The 23,157-nt window shown below is 33.8% G+C and overlaps 1 protein-coding gene across 2 annotated transcripts in view; it reads right to left on the reverse strand.

Moving 5' to 3' along the window:
* Positions 1-23,157, reverse strand: part of Hfm1 (helicase for meiosis 1) — an 88,840-nt gene that overhangs the window by 59,779 nt on the left and 5,904 nt on the right. For both annotated transcript variants that reach the window (XM_026403104.2, XM_077791401.1), the window contains exons 3-10: positions 22,428-22,725; positions 7,834-8,090; positions 7,528-7,575; positions 3,245-3,315; positions 2,655-2,787; positions 1,612-1,763; positions 980-1,057; positions 613-771 (exon numbers count right to left, since the gene is read on the reverse strand). In XM_026403104.2, coding sequence (XP_026258889.1) covers positions 613-771; positions 980-1,057; positions 1,612-1,763; positions 2,655-2,787; positions 3,245-3,315; positions 7,528-7,575; positions 7,834-8,090; positions 22,428-22,725 — 1,196 coding nt within the window. The remainder of the gene's footprint in view (positions 1-612; positions 772-979; positions 1,058-1,611; positions 1,764-2,654; positions 2,788-3,244; positions 3,316-7,527; positions 7,576-7,833; positions 8,091-22,427; positions 22,726-23,157) is intronic.

Raw genomic sequence — 23,157 nt, forward strand, 5'->3', positions numbered from 1 at the left:
AATTTTAAAAGGATACACAAATTTCAGCATGTCAAAATGTAGTTCAGTGGTAGAGCCCCGGGAGTTCAAGCTCTAGTACCCCTCCACACACAAATTAAGTTGTATATTCATTATATGAAGTATAATATTCCATGTAACTATTTCTTTCCATGTCCTTCTACCATTAACCATGAGATCCTCCTCAAGGACAAATTCCATATGTTCTCACTTTTGCATCAATCATTTTGGCTTACTGCAATGCTAGGCATATAGAATTGTGGGGAGAGTGATAATCATCTCAGCAATTATTTTTATGTCTACTATACTTCTCTATACAATTAGAGACAGCTGGCTATAATGACCATGTTATTAGTCAAGTTATGACAGGTGGATGAAATCCATAAAATTAAGACTTTTAGATACTAGCTAAAAACAGCCATCTATTAAAAATATTAAACTTGAATGACCAAATTTTTATATCTGAGAAATCTAACCATAAATTTCTACAACATACTTTATCAAGTGACTGGTAAAAAAGACGAAAACCCTCACTGTTCTCTAAGATCAAAATAACTAAACATTTCACCAGTCATAAAACAAAAACCCTGATGGTATATTGAAATTCTAACTTACATCCTCAGCATTTGGAATTGTTGCAGACACAGCTACAAATCTCATTGGGATAAAAGTGCTAGTATTTTCTAAAGGCTGAGATAAAGACTGTACAGTTTTCATTCTGCTGACTACAACTTCAAGAGTTGGACCACGATATTCATCTTTTACAATATGTACCTATACAAGAAATCAAGAAAGAATCATTAGCTGTAAGACTACAATCTACTTAAAAAATCAAAATGTACAATGAAATTAACATTTTTCTTTGAGAAAATGGGCACTTTCCAGCAATTTTCCCCTAGAAGCAATTAAACAAACATTGAAGTTGTCTTCTTTCTAAACATCTTTTTATGCTATCTCTGAAAGTGAATAATGTGTTCACTACCTCATCAATGAGAAATAGTCGCACCAGTTGAACCAAAGAGTTGTCTCTCCATTTCCTAGTCAAGCTATCCCATTTCTCCTACAGAAAAAGTGCAAGTAGTTTAATGTGATAAGGAATTATAATAAGTACTGTTTAGGACATCAACAAAAATTTTACCATGACATAATACAAATGACAGGTAAAGGTTTGATTGATACATTAAAAGTATTCTGAAAAAGATTTAAAGATTAAAAATTTGAATTTTGATAGTTTGGTCAGTGTTTTAAAACTAGGCCTTCAATTCTTTTATTAAATTTAACCACACAACATTTAAATTCACTGATTACATACTTTTAAACTCTACCAAGGTACTCCCTCTATAATACATAATACTTGGGCAAAAAAATAAGAGGAATAAATATGATTATAAATTATCAACAATAACAAATTGGATATTCTTTGTCCATTTTTCCTATTGGCCATTTGTCTTTTACTTATGTTTTTGTAGGTAATTTTTTTTGTACCTTGAATACTATTACTTTTTTACTTTGCAAATATATGCTTCTACTTTGTATTTTCCTTGAACTTCTTATGAAAAGAAACAGATTTTTTCTAATAAACCAAGGAAATAATAAAGGATAAATAATACCTACTGGAGTTGTCATAATAATATGGGCATGCTGAATCTCAAATAGGTCATCTATAACTGTATCTCCAGTGAGTTCTTTACAATTCAATCCAATTGGTCCAAATTTTTCTTTCCAGTCATCAAAACGCTGACTACATAGGGCTTTTATTGGTGCCACTATAATGATACATTTTTTAATATAAATGCAATTTTAAAATTATTTTTGCAAACTTTAGTTAAGAAAATTAGGACAAAAGTATACATCTAGGTACTAATATTGACAAATTAAAAGTTAGTAATTTAGGCATATCATTTAGAGATAAAAAGGTAATCACCAAAAAGAACTAAAGATAAATAGAAATAATTACTCAGGAACTTACAGCTAAGAGCAGAGAGAGAGGTTGGGTCGGGGCTGAGTGCAGAACATTAGTGCTTTTCATTATAAGGCTTTTTGTAATATTTGGGTTTTTAAACCATGTACATATACTACTTTGAGGAAATTTTTAAAAATACACACCCAGAACAGGAGAGCAGAGGCGTCTATGCAAATTTCTAGAATTATAAATGTTTATTTTGTTCATTTTAACTGACCTTTAAAAAACAAGCATGTGAAGTTAAAATCCTCAATTTAAATATTACTTTTTATTTATAACTCTGAGAAAATGTGTTTTGAGTTTAATGGAACAGACAAAACCAATTGTAATATATCTATTAAAAATATATGAGGACTGGATGTACAGGTCAATGGTAGTGTTTGTTTAGCAGTACAAGACTTCGGGTTCAATACCCAGCACCACCAAAACAAACAAACAAACAAACAAACAAACAAACAAACCAGAAGGAGAATTTATTAGAGCTGGGAGCATAGCTCAGTGATAGAATGTTTGCCTGGCATACATAAAGCCCTGGGTTTGACCGCCAGCAACACAAATAAATAAATAAAATCAGTTTCTTTAAAAATGTATGGGAAACCAAATAATAATGCCTATGACTGAGCTGAATTTACTTCATTTTTGCTTTACTGAGCTTTTATTATAATTAATCACTATTCTTACAATATATACTTACTGTAAACAATTTTAATGTTTAACCATGGCAATGGTACTTCCATTAACAATCTTGTTATGGCTAGTTCGAACATTACAGTTTTTCCAGAACCAGTTGGAGCACAAATTACAAAATTTCTATCTGTATAAAGAAGCTAAAAAATAAAATTTAATCAATTATGTAACATCAAATTTTTCACACACATCCTCAACTTGTTAGAAAATATGTCTTAGGAAGACTCTAAGGAATAATAATACAAAATAATAATACAAACATTCAATTATTCAAACTGTAACCTTGCTCCAGACCCTCCACCATCAAAAAATAATACTATTAATATTTAATCTCTTTTATTTGTCAAAGTGATGTGCTAGACATAGAAGAAAATCATTCCTTTATCTTCTAGAGAAATTCTCATAAATCTAACAAATACGAATTAATCTACCTGCGAGAATTGTATATATGTATCTAACAAACATTTTCTGAGCTTCTATAATGTACTAGTCACTGAATGTGGCACTGGGAACCAAAATGTGATCTAGTCTCTCTCCTTAGAGAGCATATAACCTGGTGAGAAGAGGAAGATAAGTAAATAATTATAAGATACTTACATCATCAAAGGCTTTGGACTGTATATAGTTGAAATACGGGAATTCTTTGAAAATACTTCTAAATTTTGCTGCTTTGAATAACATTAAGGAGTCAAATATTTCAGAAATTTAAAAACAGGTTACATCTGATTTGATTTTAAACTTCAGTTAAACTGATATTGACTCCGACAGCATTTAATAATGAGGCTTTCACATTTCTATTTTCTTAAGAAATTAACAGTTTTTATTAGAGTCTCCACTCCCACTCTGTTTTACAAAGAACTTATGAAGTCCCTATAGGGAAATAAAAGATTACATAAGGCTTATAACTTGAAAGTTAAATATGATGGAAGAGATGCAAATATACAGAGATTAAGTCTATCAGAACTTTGCTTCTAGTTTATCTTTTCCACAGTACACTTTGACGAGGCTACTTTATTTTTACTTCTTTAATATTTCAAATTTCACTAATTATTGATTGTTGATTGTGCTTCATTAGATAATGTCTTATTTCTGGTCACCTAACCCTGAAATGAAACCCTTTGTTTGTGATAATTATAACTGAATTATCAGCATACTGGCTCTTCAGGAAGAATTTAAATAATTCTTTAAATCATCCCCTGAAAAATTTTTTTTCTTTTTGGTACTAGGGATTGAACTCAGGGTCACTTGACGACTGAACCACATCCCCATCCCTATTTTTGTATTTTATTTAGAGACAGGGTCTCACTGAGTTGCTTAGCTCCTCACTTTTGCTGAGGCTGGCTTTGAACTCATGATCCTCCTGCCTCAGCCTCCTAAATTGCTGGGATTACAGGCATGTGCCACTTCGGCCAGCCCATGAAAACGTTTTTAAAATTAATAGATTAAAGAATAAACATCTCTCCAAGGTGAGACTCTATTGCAAGCTTGAAAGAGATTTTACAGCACTCTTCTTATTCTGAATCACTATTAGTTAACTACATTTATTAAACACTATAAGCATGATGCATTTATTCAATTTAGAAAACTGCAAATAAAGAAGAAAATGAGTTCCTACCATAGAGACTTTATACTCTAATAAATGATATGACAGATAATATATATGAAAACTCAAACATAAAATTATGTACGCAGTATGTTTTTAAGAAGATATATAAGAATTCATGGATTGTTCTAGTGATCCTTTTATAGCTCAGATTATATGACTCTGTAAAAAAACCCTCTTTCTCTTGATGTAGACTTGTCACCCTACTACTGCTCCTTCCTGCACCTGATTTAGCCTTTATTTCTCTGACTCCATGTTCTACTACTGGCCCCCACTCCCATTCCTCTCCCCTGCCTATACTGCCGTTCTTTGAAAACATCAGTCATATACCTTCCATGAAGCCTTCCCCCTGCCTAGATTATTCTTCCTTCCAAATTTCTTTGGCTATTTCACATCCTTTAATTGCTTAAATTGTACCTTCTCATGAAGCCCTATCCTAACTATTCTATTTAATTCTACATCCTGAGTCCTCAAATCCAGCAGTCCCAATTAAACCCTCCTTTACCCTGCTCTACATTTTTCTTTTTCAATATTACTCATTGCCTTTTAAAATACTATATGACTTATTTATATACTATTATAATTGTTCAGATCTATCTTCTTCCCCACCCTTATCCCAAGGTTAACTCTCCAAAGACAAGGATTTACTGTCTATTTTCTTAACTGATATATCCCAAATACCTAGAACAATGCCTGACAGACAGTAACTCAGTTAATATATGATTGCATTAAGTCAAGCCATTAATTTAGAAATTTTCATTTTACTTTCTGTTATGCATGTCAGAATATTTATTCCAAAATAAAAATGAAATTTTGAGTTTGTCAATCCATCAGATTTTGAAGGAATCTCATTTTCCTTCAAGATATGTCTTTTCTTCTAAAATATTTATTCATAACAAGCCCAGAAGTAGGTATCATGCTGTTTTTCTCTCATTAGATAGTTATACATCAATTTATATTAACAAAAATGAATCTTTGATTCAGAGTAGGTACAGAATCAGTTTCCCTGCTAGTGAAAAACTCAATCACTAACATCATTTATCATCATTATCAACACTCAAAAAAATTTTTAACAAACTAAGTAGTGGCACTATAATTATATGTTATAAAGGGGAAAACTGTCTCTAGAACTGAAAATGACAAGAGTACTGTGACAGGATCAATCTGACAAAACTTACTGTCCTGAGTATTCAAATATTGTAAAATATTGGAAAAGAATCAGCAAATATATTGTGTCCAAGTAATCCACAAACTCAAATTATCAGGAATAGCCTTCAGTCTTCTACTGTATACATTCAGAAACAATAACCCATAGTACTTCAGTTTTATAGCAAATGAAATTTTTTGACAATAAATCAATGAACAGAAGTATACATAGTAGTCTTAACTAACAAAGATACCTAAACTACAGAATCACTTAAGCTAATATATAGCATGAAAATCTCTAAAAGTCTTAAGAAGAAAGCCCAGTTATACAAATAGTTGATTGTTTAACTATCTTTAAACATGCTTTTTACTAATCTATTTCCTATGTTCCATTTTATTTAGATCACAAGAGAGAAGTGCAGCAGGATTGAGACATGGTGCTGAAGAGCAGTGCTAAAGACTGACTACGTCTGAAGTTTAATATCATGTCGGCCTTCCCCCATTTTAACCCAATTTAGTTATCTGCATTGGATACAACTTTTCATAAGTGTTCAGGAAAATATTTTCTAACCATACTTCAGAATTGCCTCAAATGATCGTCTGAGTACTTGGGACTAGAGTCACTATTGCCTCGATTTCCCAATATCTGGAATTCACTTTTTGTTTTGCTAACCAAACCATAACTTTTGTGAATTCTACAACATTCCTCAGCTGTGAGTCACTAATTCCATAAAGCATAGTTTAGATGAGTTAGCTTGACTGCTCAAAAATCTTATCATTGTTTAATAAATTTATTAAAAATAAAAACAAGGGCATGGGGCTACGATTGTGGCTCAGCAGTAGAGCACTCACCTAGCACATGTGAGGCCCTGGGTTCAATCCTCAGCACCACATAAAAATAAATAAATAAAGTAAAGGTATTGTGTCCAACTTCAACTAAACAATAAATATTAAAAAATAAAACAAGATCATGATGGCATGTAGCTATAGTCCCAGATACTTGAAAGGCTGAGGCAGGAGGACTGCTTGAGCCTAGGGGTTCAAGACCAGCATGGGTAACATAGCAAGACTTTATCTCAAAAAAAAATTTTTTTTAATTAAAAAAATAAAAACAAAATGCTAAGAGAACAGATCCCAAGTATTCTCACCACATATACCAAAAGGCAAATACATAAGGTGACAGAAATATTGATTATGGTAATCATTTTCAGACTGTAAAATAATAATAAACATCATTGCATACTTCAAATACATACAGTTTTTACCTGTGAATTATATGACAATAGAGTTAAGGAGGAGTTTAAAAACAAAAACATAAAATATTCTTTATGTTGGTATTTATGGCATTAAATGATCTGATCCAGGATTATTTCCTATTTCTTTTATATCTTTAATCAAACTGGAATGCTTGTTATTTCCAAACAATTTTTTACCCTCCCCCTTGCTCATGGCTACTTTTCTGCCTACAAGGTTTCTTACTTATGTGCTTTACTTTATCTGCCTTTAAAAGTATCTGGAGATGGGAAAGTAGATAAAGCACAACCCTTGCTTTCAAGGAGTTCTTAGGTCTTGAGGAAATAGTCACATAAACAGCTGGTAAGTTGTAATAAAATTGACATGCACAGGGTATTAAGAGGCAAAGAAGATATTACCATCAGAATACACCCAAAATATTTACACTAGAAATGGCCAAACATGTAAGTTGGATTATATGTATAAACTAGGTTCTTTCAAAAATGTTAGATTTGTAAAAATGTACCCAATTAACAAAAAGTCCATTTCTTTCCATTTCCCCTATTCAGTTTAATCCACTATGGTTGATCTTATCCAAAACATAAGATATTATCTGTATCTATGTGTAAGTAAAGCGACCAGAGTTCTGCCAATAATACAAATCTGATTTCTGTATTTACCTTGTCTTCTACTGGTACATGCAATTCAAGCTGGCACCAGAACACAGACCACACTTGGAATAGCACTATCATACACATGTATCTCTTACATGACTCAAAAGATACACTTTTCATTTTTTCTTTGTAACCAAAACAAATGTACAGGAACACAATGAAACAATATTTTAATAATGTGATTTCACAATATCAGATATGTTGTAAAATAATTTAAAGGATACGAATTTCTGTGACAGCCTTCAAGAAACCTATATCACTTCTGGTTACCCCTAAAAAAATCATAGATGAATATTTTTAAACTTTTTCTACAAAAAAAATTGCTTCAATAAAACTTACACAACTTTTTTTTGAGAACATAGGCAAAAATATTAGAACACAGCTAAAAAATAATGCAACATAATAAAGAAAGGCAGAAATTGCACATAGATAACCCACTTAAACATACTATAATTTTGTATTTTCTCTATGCTACAAAATGCAGATTAATTTGTATTTTTATAAAACCAAATGAAAAAGCAAGAAATCACCTTGAATATTATGAGGTTGGGATGCAAGTGAAAATGATGGTACTTTGAGTATGTCATCTCCAATTTCAGAAGATGAAAAAGCTTCATTTGCTATAAACATGTTTGATTGAGGTTTTTGCTTATTATTGCTACAGTTCCATGATTTCTCCTTGTTCATTTCTGTTTGAATAATTTTCACTGAGTTAACTACGGAGTCCAAGTTTGCACTGTTATTAGAATAAGTACCTCCATGCATATTGTCACATATTTTAAATAATCTGAAAAAGAACCACATGTTTTTCACCTGTAACAGTTGCTTAGAATATTAAAAATAGCATTAAATTGTCTCTTTAAACATGCCCATAAAAATAAAAAATTCAATCAATCTCCTAAAATGTGACTTTTTAAATTTACTATGGATATACATCTTTTCATTTTCCTAAAACTCAGATAAATCCATTTGTGGTAGCCAGTGTCTAAGATGGCCTCAATGATCCTTGCCTCCTTTTTTTTCACCCTCTTGCAGTCTGCAACAAATTGAATCATTTAATCAGAACTGGCCTTTGTAACTAGTGGAGTACTGCACGTCCAAGTGTGTGACTTCCAAAGCTAGGTCAAAAAGACAAAGACATCAGACATTGTCCCTTTCACATTGTCTCTTAGATGACTCACTCTGTGAAGGAACTCTATCAATAACACCATATCCTAAGAACTCTCAAACAACCTTATGAAGAAGGCTCATGTGGATAGGTACTGAAGCTTCCTGTCAAGAGCCAGCACCAACGTGTCAGCCAAGGTGAATGATCCACCATGAAAGCAGATCCCCTGTCAAGTGTCAGATGACCACAGACTGTGCCAAAATTCTGATTATAGCCCTGTCAGAGGTTCCCAATCTTTTTTGCATTCTCATGAGAGACCCCAGGCCAAAACATCCAATTAAATTGTTCCTAAGTTCCTAACTTACAGAAACAATGAGAAAAGCATTTATTGTTGTTTTTAAGCCACTAAGTTTGGGGATAAGCTGTACACAACAAGATAATTAATGACTGCTGAATAAGTCAGAAAAGTGCTAAAGGGAGGGAAAAAGGCTACACAATATAGTCACAAAAAAAGTAATTCACCTAATAGTAGTTATATTTTACTAAAGTGATTCGATATAACAATATATTAACACATGTATTAAATTTATAGGAATAAATCAACATACTTGTCATGAATTAAAAGTTGTTAGCAATAACATTTAGCTTCACAGAAAGTATCAGTTCATTCAGTTTTACTTGCCAGTCAATTCAAGGTTGTATACCCTAGCCTACATCATCCCCCCAAATAGGAAAGTGTATTAGCAGATCAAATCATCCCAAACACTATCTAATAATAACCCTAGTGTAAAGAATACTTCTTGGCAAAGTTCTGAAAAACAAGGAGACATCATCTTTATGACTGTATTATATTTGATCAAAAGAAAATCTACCACAGTAATTTGTTCAAAATAGCCTCAAGAGATGTAGTAATCATTAAGATTTCCAATATAACACTTACATCTTATAGAATAAGTAATGGGGATGATATAAGGTATCAGACTTACAGAATTCTATAAGAAATGATACTTAAACACTATGCAAATATGAAATAATTTGTAAATTACTCTGTCACAATGATATGCTTTTGTATAAGAACAAGTCTTTGAAAAAACTTAAAAAATGTATTTTAGCATCCTCTAATGTTTTATCTTTGAAGATGGAAAATTCAAAAGCAGATAATCTTAGATAATACATATTGTACTGGGAACAAGGATATTCAAGCTATAGTATGATTCCCTGCAATATGCTGTGATATTGGTTAGACTCAGACAGACCTAAGTTTAAGTTTAAAGCTCCTCTGCTTTGTAGCTGTGTGACTTTAAAGTTAGTAAGAGTTTGAAATAAGTTTTACAAACTGTAAAGACATTATCTACATTCTAGTTATCAAAATTCTCTGGAACTCAGAATCTTCCTAAATCCTCTGGAACTCCCACTTAATAAACTCCCCTAGGTCCTTGACTTCCTCATTGATTATTTATTATCCCTGGCCTTAAAAACAAACAAACAAACAAACAAACAAACAAACAAACAATGTGGCTCTGCCCTAGAAAACTGTTGCTTCTTAAGAAAACCCCTAAGTGGAAACTCCTAATTCTCTCACATTCAATGTACTTGAAGATTGAGAGTGTTTTCTTCTCTATTCCAAATCTAGATCATTTTTCCACTCTCACAATAGTAATCTACACTATTCATCTATGACACTTCCTAACAGCATATATCACTTATCAACCTTCTGGTCACTTTAGAATACTTTCCTCTTGCTTTCAGAATTTTGCCAATATTCTGTGCTACTGCAACATTCATGGAGACAACCCATTCAAAATCCTTATCTCTCAATTCCTCAGAAAATTCATTTCCAAAGGCATTCTCCTTCACATGACTTCAGTCATCTACTGTCTCACCAGAGTCTGTCATTATCCCAAACTGCCCTTCCTCTCAATAATCTGATGAATAATGATTCTGATATATTATTTTCTAACTTCAAACTTTTATTCTGTTACTTTATTTGCTCAAGGAACCAGTGAGTTCAAAGAACAAGTTAACTGTAATTAACCTATTTTTTCCTAAGCTATCTTCCCTTTTTCTTTTCTTGTCTACATTTTGTGGACTTAAATTCCATGGCCACTTTCTTACCAATATTCTAAACTCTGCTTATCCTGTTAATATAAAAATAACAACAGAAGCTGGGCACAGTGGCACATGTCTGTAATCCCAGCCACTTGGGAGGTTGAGGAAGGAGGATCACAAGTTCAAAGCCAGCCTTAGCAACTTAGCAAGGCCCTAAGCAACTTAGCAATATTCTGTACCTATATAAAATAAAAAATAAAAAGGGCTGGGGATGTGGCTCAGTGGTTAAGCACCCCTGGGTTCAATCCCTGATACAAAAACAAACAAACAAAAATAAACCCAAAAATACTAATTTAAAAAAACAGAGCAAGAATCACAGCTTTTGGGACAGGAGTCCCCTGTGTTTCTCCTTTGCTAGCAAAGTAATAAACCTTTTTCCTTTTTCTCAAAACCATGTCCTCGTTATTGTACTGGCACCGAGGATAAGGACTGAGCTTTCTGCAATATGGAGCTTAAACACTGGAGAAATACTGAAGAGAAAGGCCCAGGGTGAGATGTCTTTGGAGGTGAAGCAAAGAATACACATTCAAGGGAGAATGCCAGACATCTGCAGAGGGAAAGACTGCAACCCCTTGGTCTGGGATGTTAATATTCACAGAGGAACATATGCATACTAAAATTGGAGTGGTACAGAGAAGAATAGGTGACACACAAATTCAGGAAGCATTTCACATTTATTCAATGGACCAATGGATAAAGAAGACAGACTGCATTTCCAGAGGATGAGAAAATGGACTCATTCATCTATAAAAATAATGATATGCTGTCAATTTCAACATGGATGAACCTGGAAGACAATGTGTTAAAAGAAATAAGCCAGGAACAGAAAGACAAATGCAGCATGAGCTCATGTGAAATAAAAACATTCATCTCATAGAAATTGAGAATAGAATATTGGTTATTAAAGGCTGGGGAGGGTATAGGAGTAGGATGGGAAGAGATTGGTCAATGGATACAATGTTACAGACAGGTAGGAGGAACAAGTTCTGATGTGTTATTGCATAATAGGGTGATTATAGTTAATGATAATATATAATCTATTTCAAAATAGCTAGAAGAGAGGATTTTAATTTTTAATTTCTCTCATCACAACAAATGATTAAAGGTTTAAAGTGATGGATATGCTAATTACCCTAATTTGATCATTACACAGTTGTATATATGTATCAAAATATCACATGGTATCCCATAAATATCTACAACAATTGTGTCAGTCAAAAATAAAATAAAACTTTAAAATAGTAAAAAAAAAAACAGAGCAAGAGGCTCTACAAAGAAATGAATTTACTTGGAGTAATGGCAAACCATATGCATACCAGAGAGGCAAAGAATGGCAAGGCTTCTGAAAGGTAAAATAAGGTTAATAAGTTGCACTGAAACAACTGTCCTCAGCAAGGATTAATAAGAAGAGCAGTGTCAGTTCAAGGCTGACAAATTGTTGGGCAAATGTCATTGCAAAAGTATTCTTTGTATAAGGATGTGGTACCTTAATGCCTTTATGCAAGGTTGTAGTTTTCAGAGTACTCATAACAGTTTTTATCATAGGCCATTGTGTGAGAGATCCCCTTCTTTATGACCTCTCTATTCCCTTTTTGTTAGAGTTTGACAAAAGTGACTCCATTTTGATTCTAACAACTTTTATCCACTTTATTATTTTTATCATACTTACATCACAAAACCTCACTCCTGAATGATTTTTTAAAATAATTACAGCAAGGCAGTGGAATATGAATGGGTAAAAAGCACAACTTTGGAGCAGGTGATTAGTATTAAAATTCAGAGTCATCATCAACAAGCTTGCAGGATATAATGTCAACATACAAAAAACAATTATATGTTCATAAACTAGCAATGGAAAATCTGAAGAAAAAAAATTAAGGAAAAAAAAGAGTCCATGTAAAATAACAGCAAAAAAATAAAATACTTAAGAATAAATTTAACAACATAAGTATAAAACTATCCACTGAAAAACTAAAACATAATTGAGAGAATTAAAGAAAACTTTTAAAAATGGAAGGACAACTCATGTTCCTAGATTGGAAGATTTTAAATTGTTAGATGGTAAGATTCTTCAAGTTGATCTACAGATTCAACACAATCTCTATCAAAATAACAGCTGGCTTCTTATACTAAAATTCATATGAAAATGCAAAGAACACAAAATAGACAAAACAATCTTGAAAAAAAAGATCAAAATTGGAAGACTCACACTTCTTAATTTAAACTACAAAGCTCCACTGTAGGATTAGCATAAAAATAGCATATATTAGTCCATGGAGTAAAATAAAGAGTTCAGAAATGCTATAGTTTGGGTCAGAAATGCTGTAGTTTGGGTCAAAAGCCCAAGTGTTAAAGGTCAAATCCCCAGCTACTGGGACATAATGGAGACTTTTAGCTCAGTGGGAGGTGTTCTAGTCATTGGAGGTGTGCCCCAGAAGGACTCTGATCTCCTTTCTCTCTCTCCCTTTTTTCTCTTCTCTCTCTCCCATCCAATCATGTGCTTAGCTGGTTGAAACTTTTGGTCTCCCTACTCTTTCCCCTTTGACCTTCAGGATGGGCTGGAGATTAAGTTCATTGCCACTGACAAATCATTTCATCAATCATGCTCATATAATGGGACCTTTGTTAAAACAAACAATGGTGCTCAGAGAGCTTTTGAGTTGGTGAACACATCAAGGTGCTGACAGGGTGGCACACTCATAGAGGCTTACTCTACCTCATCCCCAATAGTCAGCCCTATGAATTTCTTTATTTGGAGTTGTATCCTTTATAATAAACCAGTAAATGCAAGAAATGTGTTTTCCTGAGATTTAAGTCATTCTGGCAAATGAACCTATACAGACTGGGTTGTAGAAACACCTGAGTTTTTCAGGCACATAGAGAGGTAATGAGTCTGGGCACCCTGCTTTCCTGGTTGGCATTCTTTAACAGAAATAATTTTGTAGGACTTTATTAATATTAAGTTTCTTTGGGTGGGGGGTAATGAATATGTCTTAAAATTAAATAATAGTGATGGCTGTACAACTATATAAGTATTCTAAACACCAATGAGTTTGTGCATTCAAAAGGGTGAATTTCATGTTATCTGAATTATAACTTATTAAATCTGATATAAGAAATCATACTTACCTCAACTGTTCTTTTTATAATATCCAGCACCATTTATAGTGCCCAGCATTAGTCTAATTAGATTGCTTTCCTAATCTCCATAATTTTTCCTATTCTTCCCAATCTTTCATAATGCCCTACTTATTCTCTCAAAATGACAGATAACCTCATCTGTCATAGAGAGAACAAAAACTATAAACTAGATCTCTTCTGAATCTTGAACCTATATATTCAATTGTCTGTCTGCATAATTTAAAGTACCTAAAATCAACATGTCCAAATCTATTCATCACATTCCCCTAAATCTAATCTTTCTTTAAGGTTTTTTTTTTTATATTACTTAAGGGCCCACCATTCTTCATTATTCTGGTTCAAACTAGAAATGTAGGTTTAAGATCTCACATATAGTAATCATTTAAGTCCCCATGGGATTCTACTTCCTAAATAACTTTGGACTCTCTTCATTTCTGCTATCAAAGTCCTAGGTCAAGACTTCTCTCCCACCTACACCAATATAATAACCTTTTAATTGACTCTTCACAATATATTCTAACTCCCTTCTTGTTTGTCCACCATACTGGGGCCAAAATCAATTTTAAAGGAAAAGAAAATCTAATTTCACTCCTTTGCATGGACTTTTAGAAAAATGATTCTCAAACTTTAGTATACAAGATGATCATCTGGAAAATTTGTTTAAAATTAGTTTCTAGATCCCATTCTCATCTTTACTAAAACTATGATTTAATAGGTCTAAGGTAGGACCCAGAAATCTAAAATTTTAAAAACCATTCTAGGTGCCTGAATACAGTGTGTCTAGGGGCTATAATTTAAGAAACATGGCCTTAAAGTACAAGATGTTGATCATGGTCTATAAGATTCTGAATGGCTTAGTTCCTTCATACCTTACCTCTCAGCATTCTCTTACTTCAAACTAAAGGAACTTTTTGCAAAGAATTGCTTAACTCTGTGCTACCTCAGGAATTCTGTACATTCTACTCTTTCTACCTACTAACACTCTCCCTCTTTATTTTCACCTACTTTACTTCTATTTTTCTTTAAGGTTAAGTGTAAACACCACTTACTCAAGAAAGTTTTCCCTGATTGGGGTAGATCATGTCCTCATGTTAAATGTTCCAGGACACCAGTTTTCAAAGAACAACCTGGGACTCTTTCAGGGAGTCCATTAAATCAAAATTATTTTCACAATATTACTAAGCCAAGTCACAAGACATCACGACAGACTTAAAAGACATAAATGAGAATCCAACTATATTGCAAAAATATAAAACAATGCCACTTTTCTCACTAAACTATTTTTTTGTTTTAGAAAATAGAACTTAATTTTTTAATTTTAATAGATAACTGGTAATTATATATAATTATGGGGTACAAAGTGATATTTTGATACAAATATACAGTTTATAGTAACCAAATCAAGGTAATTATTAAATCTGTCACCTCAAACATTTATCATTTCTTTGGAATGAGACCATTCTCTTCTAGCTATTTTGGATTATACAATACATTACTATGAACTGCAGCTACTACACAACAGAACACCAGAACTTCTATATAACTGCAACTTTGTTCATCAATACCTCTGCATTCCTCCTTCACATCTCCCCCAGACTCTGATAACTGCAATTCTACTCTCCATTTCAGAGTTCAACCAACCTCTTTTCTTTTTTGCAGTGCTGGGGATCAAACCCAGAACTTCACATATGCTAGGCAAGTGCTCTCCTCCTGACCTACATACCCAGCCCTATGTTTGACTTCTTTAGATTCCACATACAAGGGAGATCATGTTATTTGATTCTCTGTGCCTGGCTTAGTTTACTTAACATAATGTCTTCTACATTCATTCGTGTTGCCACAAATGACAAAATTTCCTAGGTTTTTAAAAAATATATATTTATTTTAGTTATAAATGTACCTTTATTTTATTTATATGTGGTGCTGAGAATCGAACTCAGGGCCTCACACATACGAGGCAAACACTCTACCACTAAGCCACAATCCCAGCCCCTCCTAGGTTTTTTTATGGATCAATAGTATTCTATTATATACATAGATGCTCCTGGACTTAAAGTGGGGTTATGTACCAATAAACTTATCATAAGCTGAAAATCATAAATAAAAAATGCACTTACTATATCTAACTTACTGAACATTACAGCTTAGTAACACAGTACACTGCAGATTATCTTTTGTTTACCCTGGTTACTGAGTGGCTGACAGACAGCTATGGCTCTCTACTGTTGCCCGCATACTTTCAGTGAGAAAGTATGGTACCATATATTGCTAACATGGAAAAAGATCAGAGTCCAAAATTTGAAGTACACTTTCAACTGAATGCACATTGCTTTCAAACCACCATAAGGTCAAAAATTCCTATATCAAACCATCACTATGTCAGGGACCATTAGTATACAATACATTATTTTTAATATGTTCCTCTAATGTATTTTTAACACATTATTTCCTACATTTCATGTGGGAAAAGTCTTTTTAACTGAAAATTCATTAATTAGATTAATCGGTAGTAGGTTTAGTATGAGTTTTAGATGAATTAGTAAACAAGAACTTTTTAATTTTTTGGTTTTAATTTCTAATATTATTAAATACTGATATATATATATATATATAACCTACCTTAATAAAAACTTTTTGGGAATCTTCAATACTTTTTAAATGCAATGGGGTACTTATGATAAAAAGTTTAACAATCTCAGGGCCAGGCTCGTCCCCTCCCCCAGTGTCTGCAAGGTAGGTGGGACTGTGAACACCAGCAGATGGGGCCCAAAGCCTGCTGAGGAGCGTAACCGGACCCTCCCCCAGTGCCTGCAAGCTAGGCGAACCTGCAACCCATCGGGAGGTTAGGCCCAGCAACCTACGGAGTGACACAGGTGCCCCTGGCGCCTGCTGGGTAGGCGGACCTATGACCGACCAGTAGAGCAGACATAAGGCCTGCCAGCATGGTAGACGAATCACACTAATTGGAGGAGGATCACAGCCACTACCTGCCCTGAAAGGGTGATTTTTCAACTATACAAGAGCAATATAAATAAATAGAGGGAAAATATCAAAGACACAACAATTTCACCAAGCAGAAAGAAACGCCAGCAGTATGAAAAGACAAGGAAAGAAAGGACCACAGGCAATGCAGGTCAACTCAACTTTAGAAGAGGTAATAGCTGCAACAGATGGAATGTCAGATAGAGAGCTCAGGACATACATGCTTCAGATGATCTGGAGTCTCAAGGAAGACATGAGACAGCAAAATCAGACAATGAAAGATCACATTGACAAACAAATCCAGGAAGTAAAAGATCAATTTCACAGGGAGATAGAGGTAATAAAAAACAAACAAATAGAAATCCTAGAAATGCAGGAAACAATAAACCAACTTAAAAACTCAATTGAGAATACTACCAGCAGAGTGGATCACTTAGAAGATAGAACATCAGACAATGAAGACAGAGTATTTCAACTTGAAAAGAACATAGACAGCTCAGCAAGACTGTTAAGGAATCATGAGCAGAACATCCAAGAAATATGGGATAACATAAAGAGACCAAACTTAAGAGTCATTGAGATACAGGAAGGTATAGAGGTCCAAACCAAAGGAATGAGCAATCTATTCAATGAAATAATACGAGAAAACTTCCCAGACTTGAAGAATGAGACAGAATCCCAAATCCTAGAAGCCTACAGGACTCCGAATGTGCAAAATCATAAGAGATCCACACCTAGACACATTATAATGAAGATGTCCAACATACAGAATAAGGAGAGAATTTTAAAAGCTACAAGGGAAAGGAAGCAGATTACATTTAGGGGTAAACCAATCAGGATAACAGCTGATCTTTCAACACAGACTCTAAAAGCTAGAAGATCCTGGAATAACATATTTCAAACGCTAAAAGAAAATGGGTGCCAACCAAGAATCGGGTATCCCGCGAAACTAAGCTTCAGGATGGAAGATGAAATTAAAACATTCCACGACAAACAAAAGTTAAAAGAATTTGCAGCTAGAAAACCATCTCTTCAAAAAATCCTTGGCAAAACACTACAGGAAGAGGAAATGGAAAACAACAATGAAAACCAACAGTGGGAGGTAGGACAGTAAAGGGGGGAAATAATCAAAGAGGAAAACAAATCAGGTTTAATAGCATTAGTAAACAAACTATGGCTGGAAGAACAAACTATATCTCAATAATAACCCTAAATGTTAATGGCTTAAACTCACCAATTAAGAGACACAGGCTAGTTGAATGGATCACAAAACAAGACCCAACAATATGCTGCCTGCAGGAGACGCATTTGATAGGAAAAGATATACATAGACTGAAGGTGAAAGGTTGGGAAAAATCATGTCACTCATATGGACTGCGGAAACAAGCAGGAGTGTCCATACTCATATCAAATAAAATAGATTTCAAGCCAAAGTTAATCAAAAGGGATAAAGAGGGACACTACATACTGCTCAAGGGAACCATACACCAACAAGACATAACAATCATAAATATATATGCCCCAAACAACGGGGCTGCTATGTTCATCAAGCAAACTCTTCTCAAGTTCAAGAATCTAATAGACCACCATACAATAATCATGGGAGACTTTAACACACCTCTCTCACCACTGGACAGATCTTCCAAACAAAAGCTGAATAAGGAAACTATAGAACTCAATAATACAATTAACAACCTAGACTTAATTGACACATATAGAATATACCACCCAACATCAAGCAGCTACACTTTTTTCTCAGCAGCACATGAATCCTTCTCAAAAATAGATCATATATTATGTCACAGGGAAACTCTTAGTCAATATAAAGGAGTAGAGATAATACCATGCATCTTATCTGATCACAATGGAATGAAACTGAAAATCAACGATAAAAGAAGGAAGGAAAAATCGTGCATCACTTGGAGAATGAACAATAGGTTACTGAATAATCAATGGGTTTTAGAAGACATCAAGGAGGAAATTAAAAAATTCTTAGAGTTAAATGAAAACATAGACACAACATATCGGAATCTATGGGACACATTGAAAGCAGTTCTAAGAGGAAAATTCATTGCTTGGAGTGCATTCCTTAAAAAAAGAAAAAACCAACAAATAAATGATCTCATACTTCATCTCAAAATCCTAGAAAAAGAAGAGCAAAACAACAGCAAAAGAAGTAGAAGGCAAGAAATAATTAAAATCAGAGGTGAAATTAATGAAATCGAAACAAAAGAAACAATTGAAAAAATTGACAAAACTAAAAGTTGGTTCTTTGAATAAATAAATAAAATTGACAGACCCTTAGCCATGCTAACGAAGAGAAGAAGAGAGAGAACTCAAATTACTAGCATACGGGATGAAAGAGGCAATATCACAACAGACACTTCAGAAATACAGAAGATAATCAGAAATTATTTTGAATCCTTATACTCCAATAAAATAGAAGATAGTGAAGGCATCGATAAATTTCTTAAGTCATATAATCTGCCCAGATTGAGTCAGGAGAATATAGACAACCTAAACAGACCAATATCAATTGAGGAAATAGAAGAAACCATCAAAAGATTACCATCTAAGAAAAGCCCAGGACCGGACGGGTATACAGCAGAGTTTTACAAAACCTTTAAAGAGGAACTAATACCAATACTTTTCAAGCTACTTCAGGAAATAGAAAAAGAGGGAGAACTACCAAATTCATTCTACGAGGCTAACATCACCCTGATTCCAAAACCAGACAAAGACACTTCAAAGAAAGAAAACTACAGACCAATATCTCTAATGAACCTAGATGCAAAAATCCTCAATAAAATTCTGGCGAATCGGATACAAAAACATATCAAAAAAATTGTGCACCATGATCAAGTAGGATTCATCCCTGGTATGCAAGGTTGGTTCAATATACGGAAATCAATAAATGTTATTCACCACATCAATAGACTTAAAAATAAGAACCATATGATCATCTAGATGGATGCGGAAAAAGCATTCGACAAAGTGCAGCATCCCTTTATGTTCAAAACTCTAGAAAAACTAGGGATAACAGGAACATACCTCAACATTGTAAAAGCAATTTATGCCAAGCCTCAGGCTAGCATCATTCTGAATGGAGAAAAATTGAAGGCATTCCCTCTAAGATCTGGAACAAGACAGGGATGCCCTCTTTCACCACTTCTGTTCAACATAGTTCTCGAAACACTGGCCAGAGCAATTAGACAGATGAAAGAAATTAAAGGCATAAAAATAGGAAAAGAAGAACTTAAATTATCACTATTTGCAGATGACATGATTCTCTACCTAGCAGACCCAAAAGGGTCTACAAAGAAACTATTAGAGCTAATAAATGAATTCAGCAAAGTGGCAGGTTATAAAATCAACACGCATAAATCAAAGGCATTCCTGTATATCAGCGACAAATCCTCTGAAATGGAAACGAGGACAACCACGCCGTTCACAATATCCTCAAAAAGAATAAAATACTTGGGAATCAACCTAACAAAAGAGGTGAAAGACTTATACAATGAAAACTACAGAACCCTAAAAAGAGAAATTGAAGAAGACCTTAGAAGATGGAAAAATATACCCTGTTCATGGATAGGCAGAACTAACATAATCAAAATGGCGATATTACCAAAAGTTCTCTATAGGTTTAATGGAATGCCAATCAAAATCCCAACGGCATTTCTTGTAGAAATGGAGAAAGCAATCATGAAATTCATATGGAAGAATAAAAGACCCAGAATAGCAAAAACAATACTAAGCAGGAAGTGTGAATCAGGTGGTATAGCGATTCCAGATCTCAAACTATACTACAGAGCAATAGTAACAAAAACAGCATGGTACTGGTACCAAAACAGGCGGGTGGACCAATGGTACAGAATAGAGGACACAGAAACCAACCCACAAAACTACAACTTTCTTATATTTGATAAAGGGGCTAAAAGCATGCAATGGAGGAAGGATAGCATCTTCAACAAATGGTGCTGGGAAAACTGGAAATCCATATGCAACAAAATGAATCTGAATCCCTTTCTCTCACCAAGCACAAAAGTTAACTCAAAATGGATCAAGGAGCTTGATATCAAATCAGAGACACGGCATCTGATAGAAGAAAAAGTTGGCTACGACCTACATGCTGTGGGGTCGGGCTCCAAATTCCTCAATAGGACACCCATAGCACAAGAGTTAACATCTAGAATCAACAAATGGGACTTACTTAAACTAAAAAGTTTTTTCTCAGCAAAAGAAACAATAAGAGAGGTAAATAGGGAGCCTACATCATGGGAACAAATCTTTACTCCTCACACTTCAGATAGAGCCCTAATATCCAGAATATATAAAGAACTCAGAAAATTAGACAATAAGATAACAAATAACCCAATCAACAAATGGGCCAAGGACTTGAATAGACACTTCTCAGAGGAGGACATACAATCAATCAATAAGTACATGAAAAAATGCTCACCATCTCTAGCAGTCAGAGAAATGCAAATCAAAACCACCCTAAGATACCATCTCACTCCAGTAAGATTGGCAGCCATTATGAAGTCGAACAACAATAAGTGCTGGCGAGGTTGTGGGGAAAAGGGTACACTTGTACATTGTTGGTGGGACTGCAAATTGGTGCAGCCAATTTGGAAAGCGGTATGGAGATTTCTTGGAAAGCTGGGAATGGAACCACCATTTGACCCAGCCATTCCCCTTCTCGGTCTATTCCCTAAAGACCTAATAAGAGCATGCTACAGGGACACTGCTACATCGATGTTCATAGCAGCACAATTCACAATAGCAAGACTGTGGAATCAACCTAGATGCCCTTCAATAGACGAATGGATAAAAAAAATGTGGCATTTATACACAATGGAGTATTACTCTGCAGTAAAAAATGACAAAATCATAGAATTTGGTGGGAAATGGATGGCATTAGAGCAGATTATGCTAAGTGAAGCTAGCCAAGCCCTAAAAAACAAATGCCAAATGTCTCCTTTGATATAAGGAGAGTAACTAAGAACAGACTAGGGAAGAAGAGCACGAGAAGAAGACCAACATTAAACAAGGATGAGAGGTGGGAGGGAAAGGGAGAGAGAAGGGAAATTGCATGGAAATGGAAGGAGACCCTCAGGGTTATACAAAATTACATACAAGAGGAAGTGAGGGGAAAGGGAAAAACAGTACAAGGGGGAGGAATGAATTACAGTAGTGGGGGTAGAGAGAGAAGAGGGGAGGGGAGGGGAGGGGAGGGGAGGGGGGATAGTAGAGGATAGGAAAGGCAGCAGAATACAACAGACATGAGTTTATCAATATGTAAAGCAATGAAGTGTAACTGATGTGATTCTGCAAGCTGTATACGGGGTAAAATGGGAGCTCATAACCCGCTTGAATCAAAATGTGAAATATGATATATCAAGAACTATGTAATGTTTTGAACAACCAACATTAAAAAAATAAATTAAAAAAAAATTAAAAAATAAACTGTGAACTTTGAGACACATCAAAAAAAAGTTTAACAATCTCTGCTCTAACAATATACTTATTTCATGAAAATAACTGTCATATCATGAAGTATTTAGTCAATTATTTTTAGTTATGTATCTATGCTTCCCACTAAATTGTAAGGTCCTTAAAGGTAAAAATCTAGAATCCCAAATATAACAGAATGTTTAATGTATAATACTTTGTTATTACTGTTTTTCTCATTCAGAATTTATCATGTTTAATATTTTTGGATGAACACATTAATATTCCACTTTATTCACTGAATGTTATTTATTACATTTAATTAATTACCTTTTTCGAAATGCTGGTGTGCTCTCTCCCTTTTCCTCTATAACGTTACCTAATTTTGCATCAGTATCCTCAGGTGCTATCTTGGTGCCCATGTGGTTTGTATATTTCTGAGAAGAACCATATGTCAGCTTGCCAGCAACATGTGATGAGTCATTAATACCTGCTACTCCTAAATTTAGATAATCATATTCATATTTATAAGAGGGAAACTGGAATTTTTGTGTTGGTGAAATATAATTTATGTCTTCATTAGTAATCTTTAAATTTGACATTAACATTTTTGGATTATTTTCCTGACCTACAAAAGAGGAATATATTGGTTATTATATATTATTCATTAAAACACATTTTCAATATAATAATGAAAAATTTAATTAATTTTTAAAAGTTTACTAGTTAAGTTTTTTTTGTTAAATATGAAAGTCAAGAAAAGTATTAGTATAATAACAAGATACTCTATAATACCATATATGGCTTCGAAATACCAGGTTGTTTCTGAAAGCAACTTAGAAATTACTTCAGAATTATTAAGATTAAATTCAAAATTTATACAGCATCTATGTTATAAAATAGGTTTAAATCCTGATGACAAAAGTAGTAATAATTTTAATATTTAACTATTTTGGCTACTACAAATGGCATATTTATACAAGTAATTATGAGGATGTAAAATTTTATATAAATAATTTACACACAGAAATACAATGATCAATCATATAAAATCTTAATG

This window comes from Urocitellus parryii, chromosome 11, assembly GCF_045843805.1.
Source record: "Urocitellus parryii isolate mUroPar1 chromosome 11, mUroPar1.hap1, whole genome shotgun sequence".
NCBI classification, from domain to species: Eukaryota; Metazoa; Chordata; class Mammalia; order Rodentia; family Sciuridae; genus Urocitellus; species Urocitellus parryii.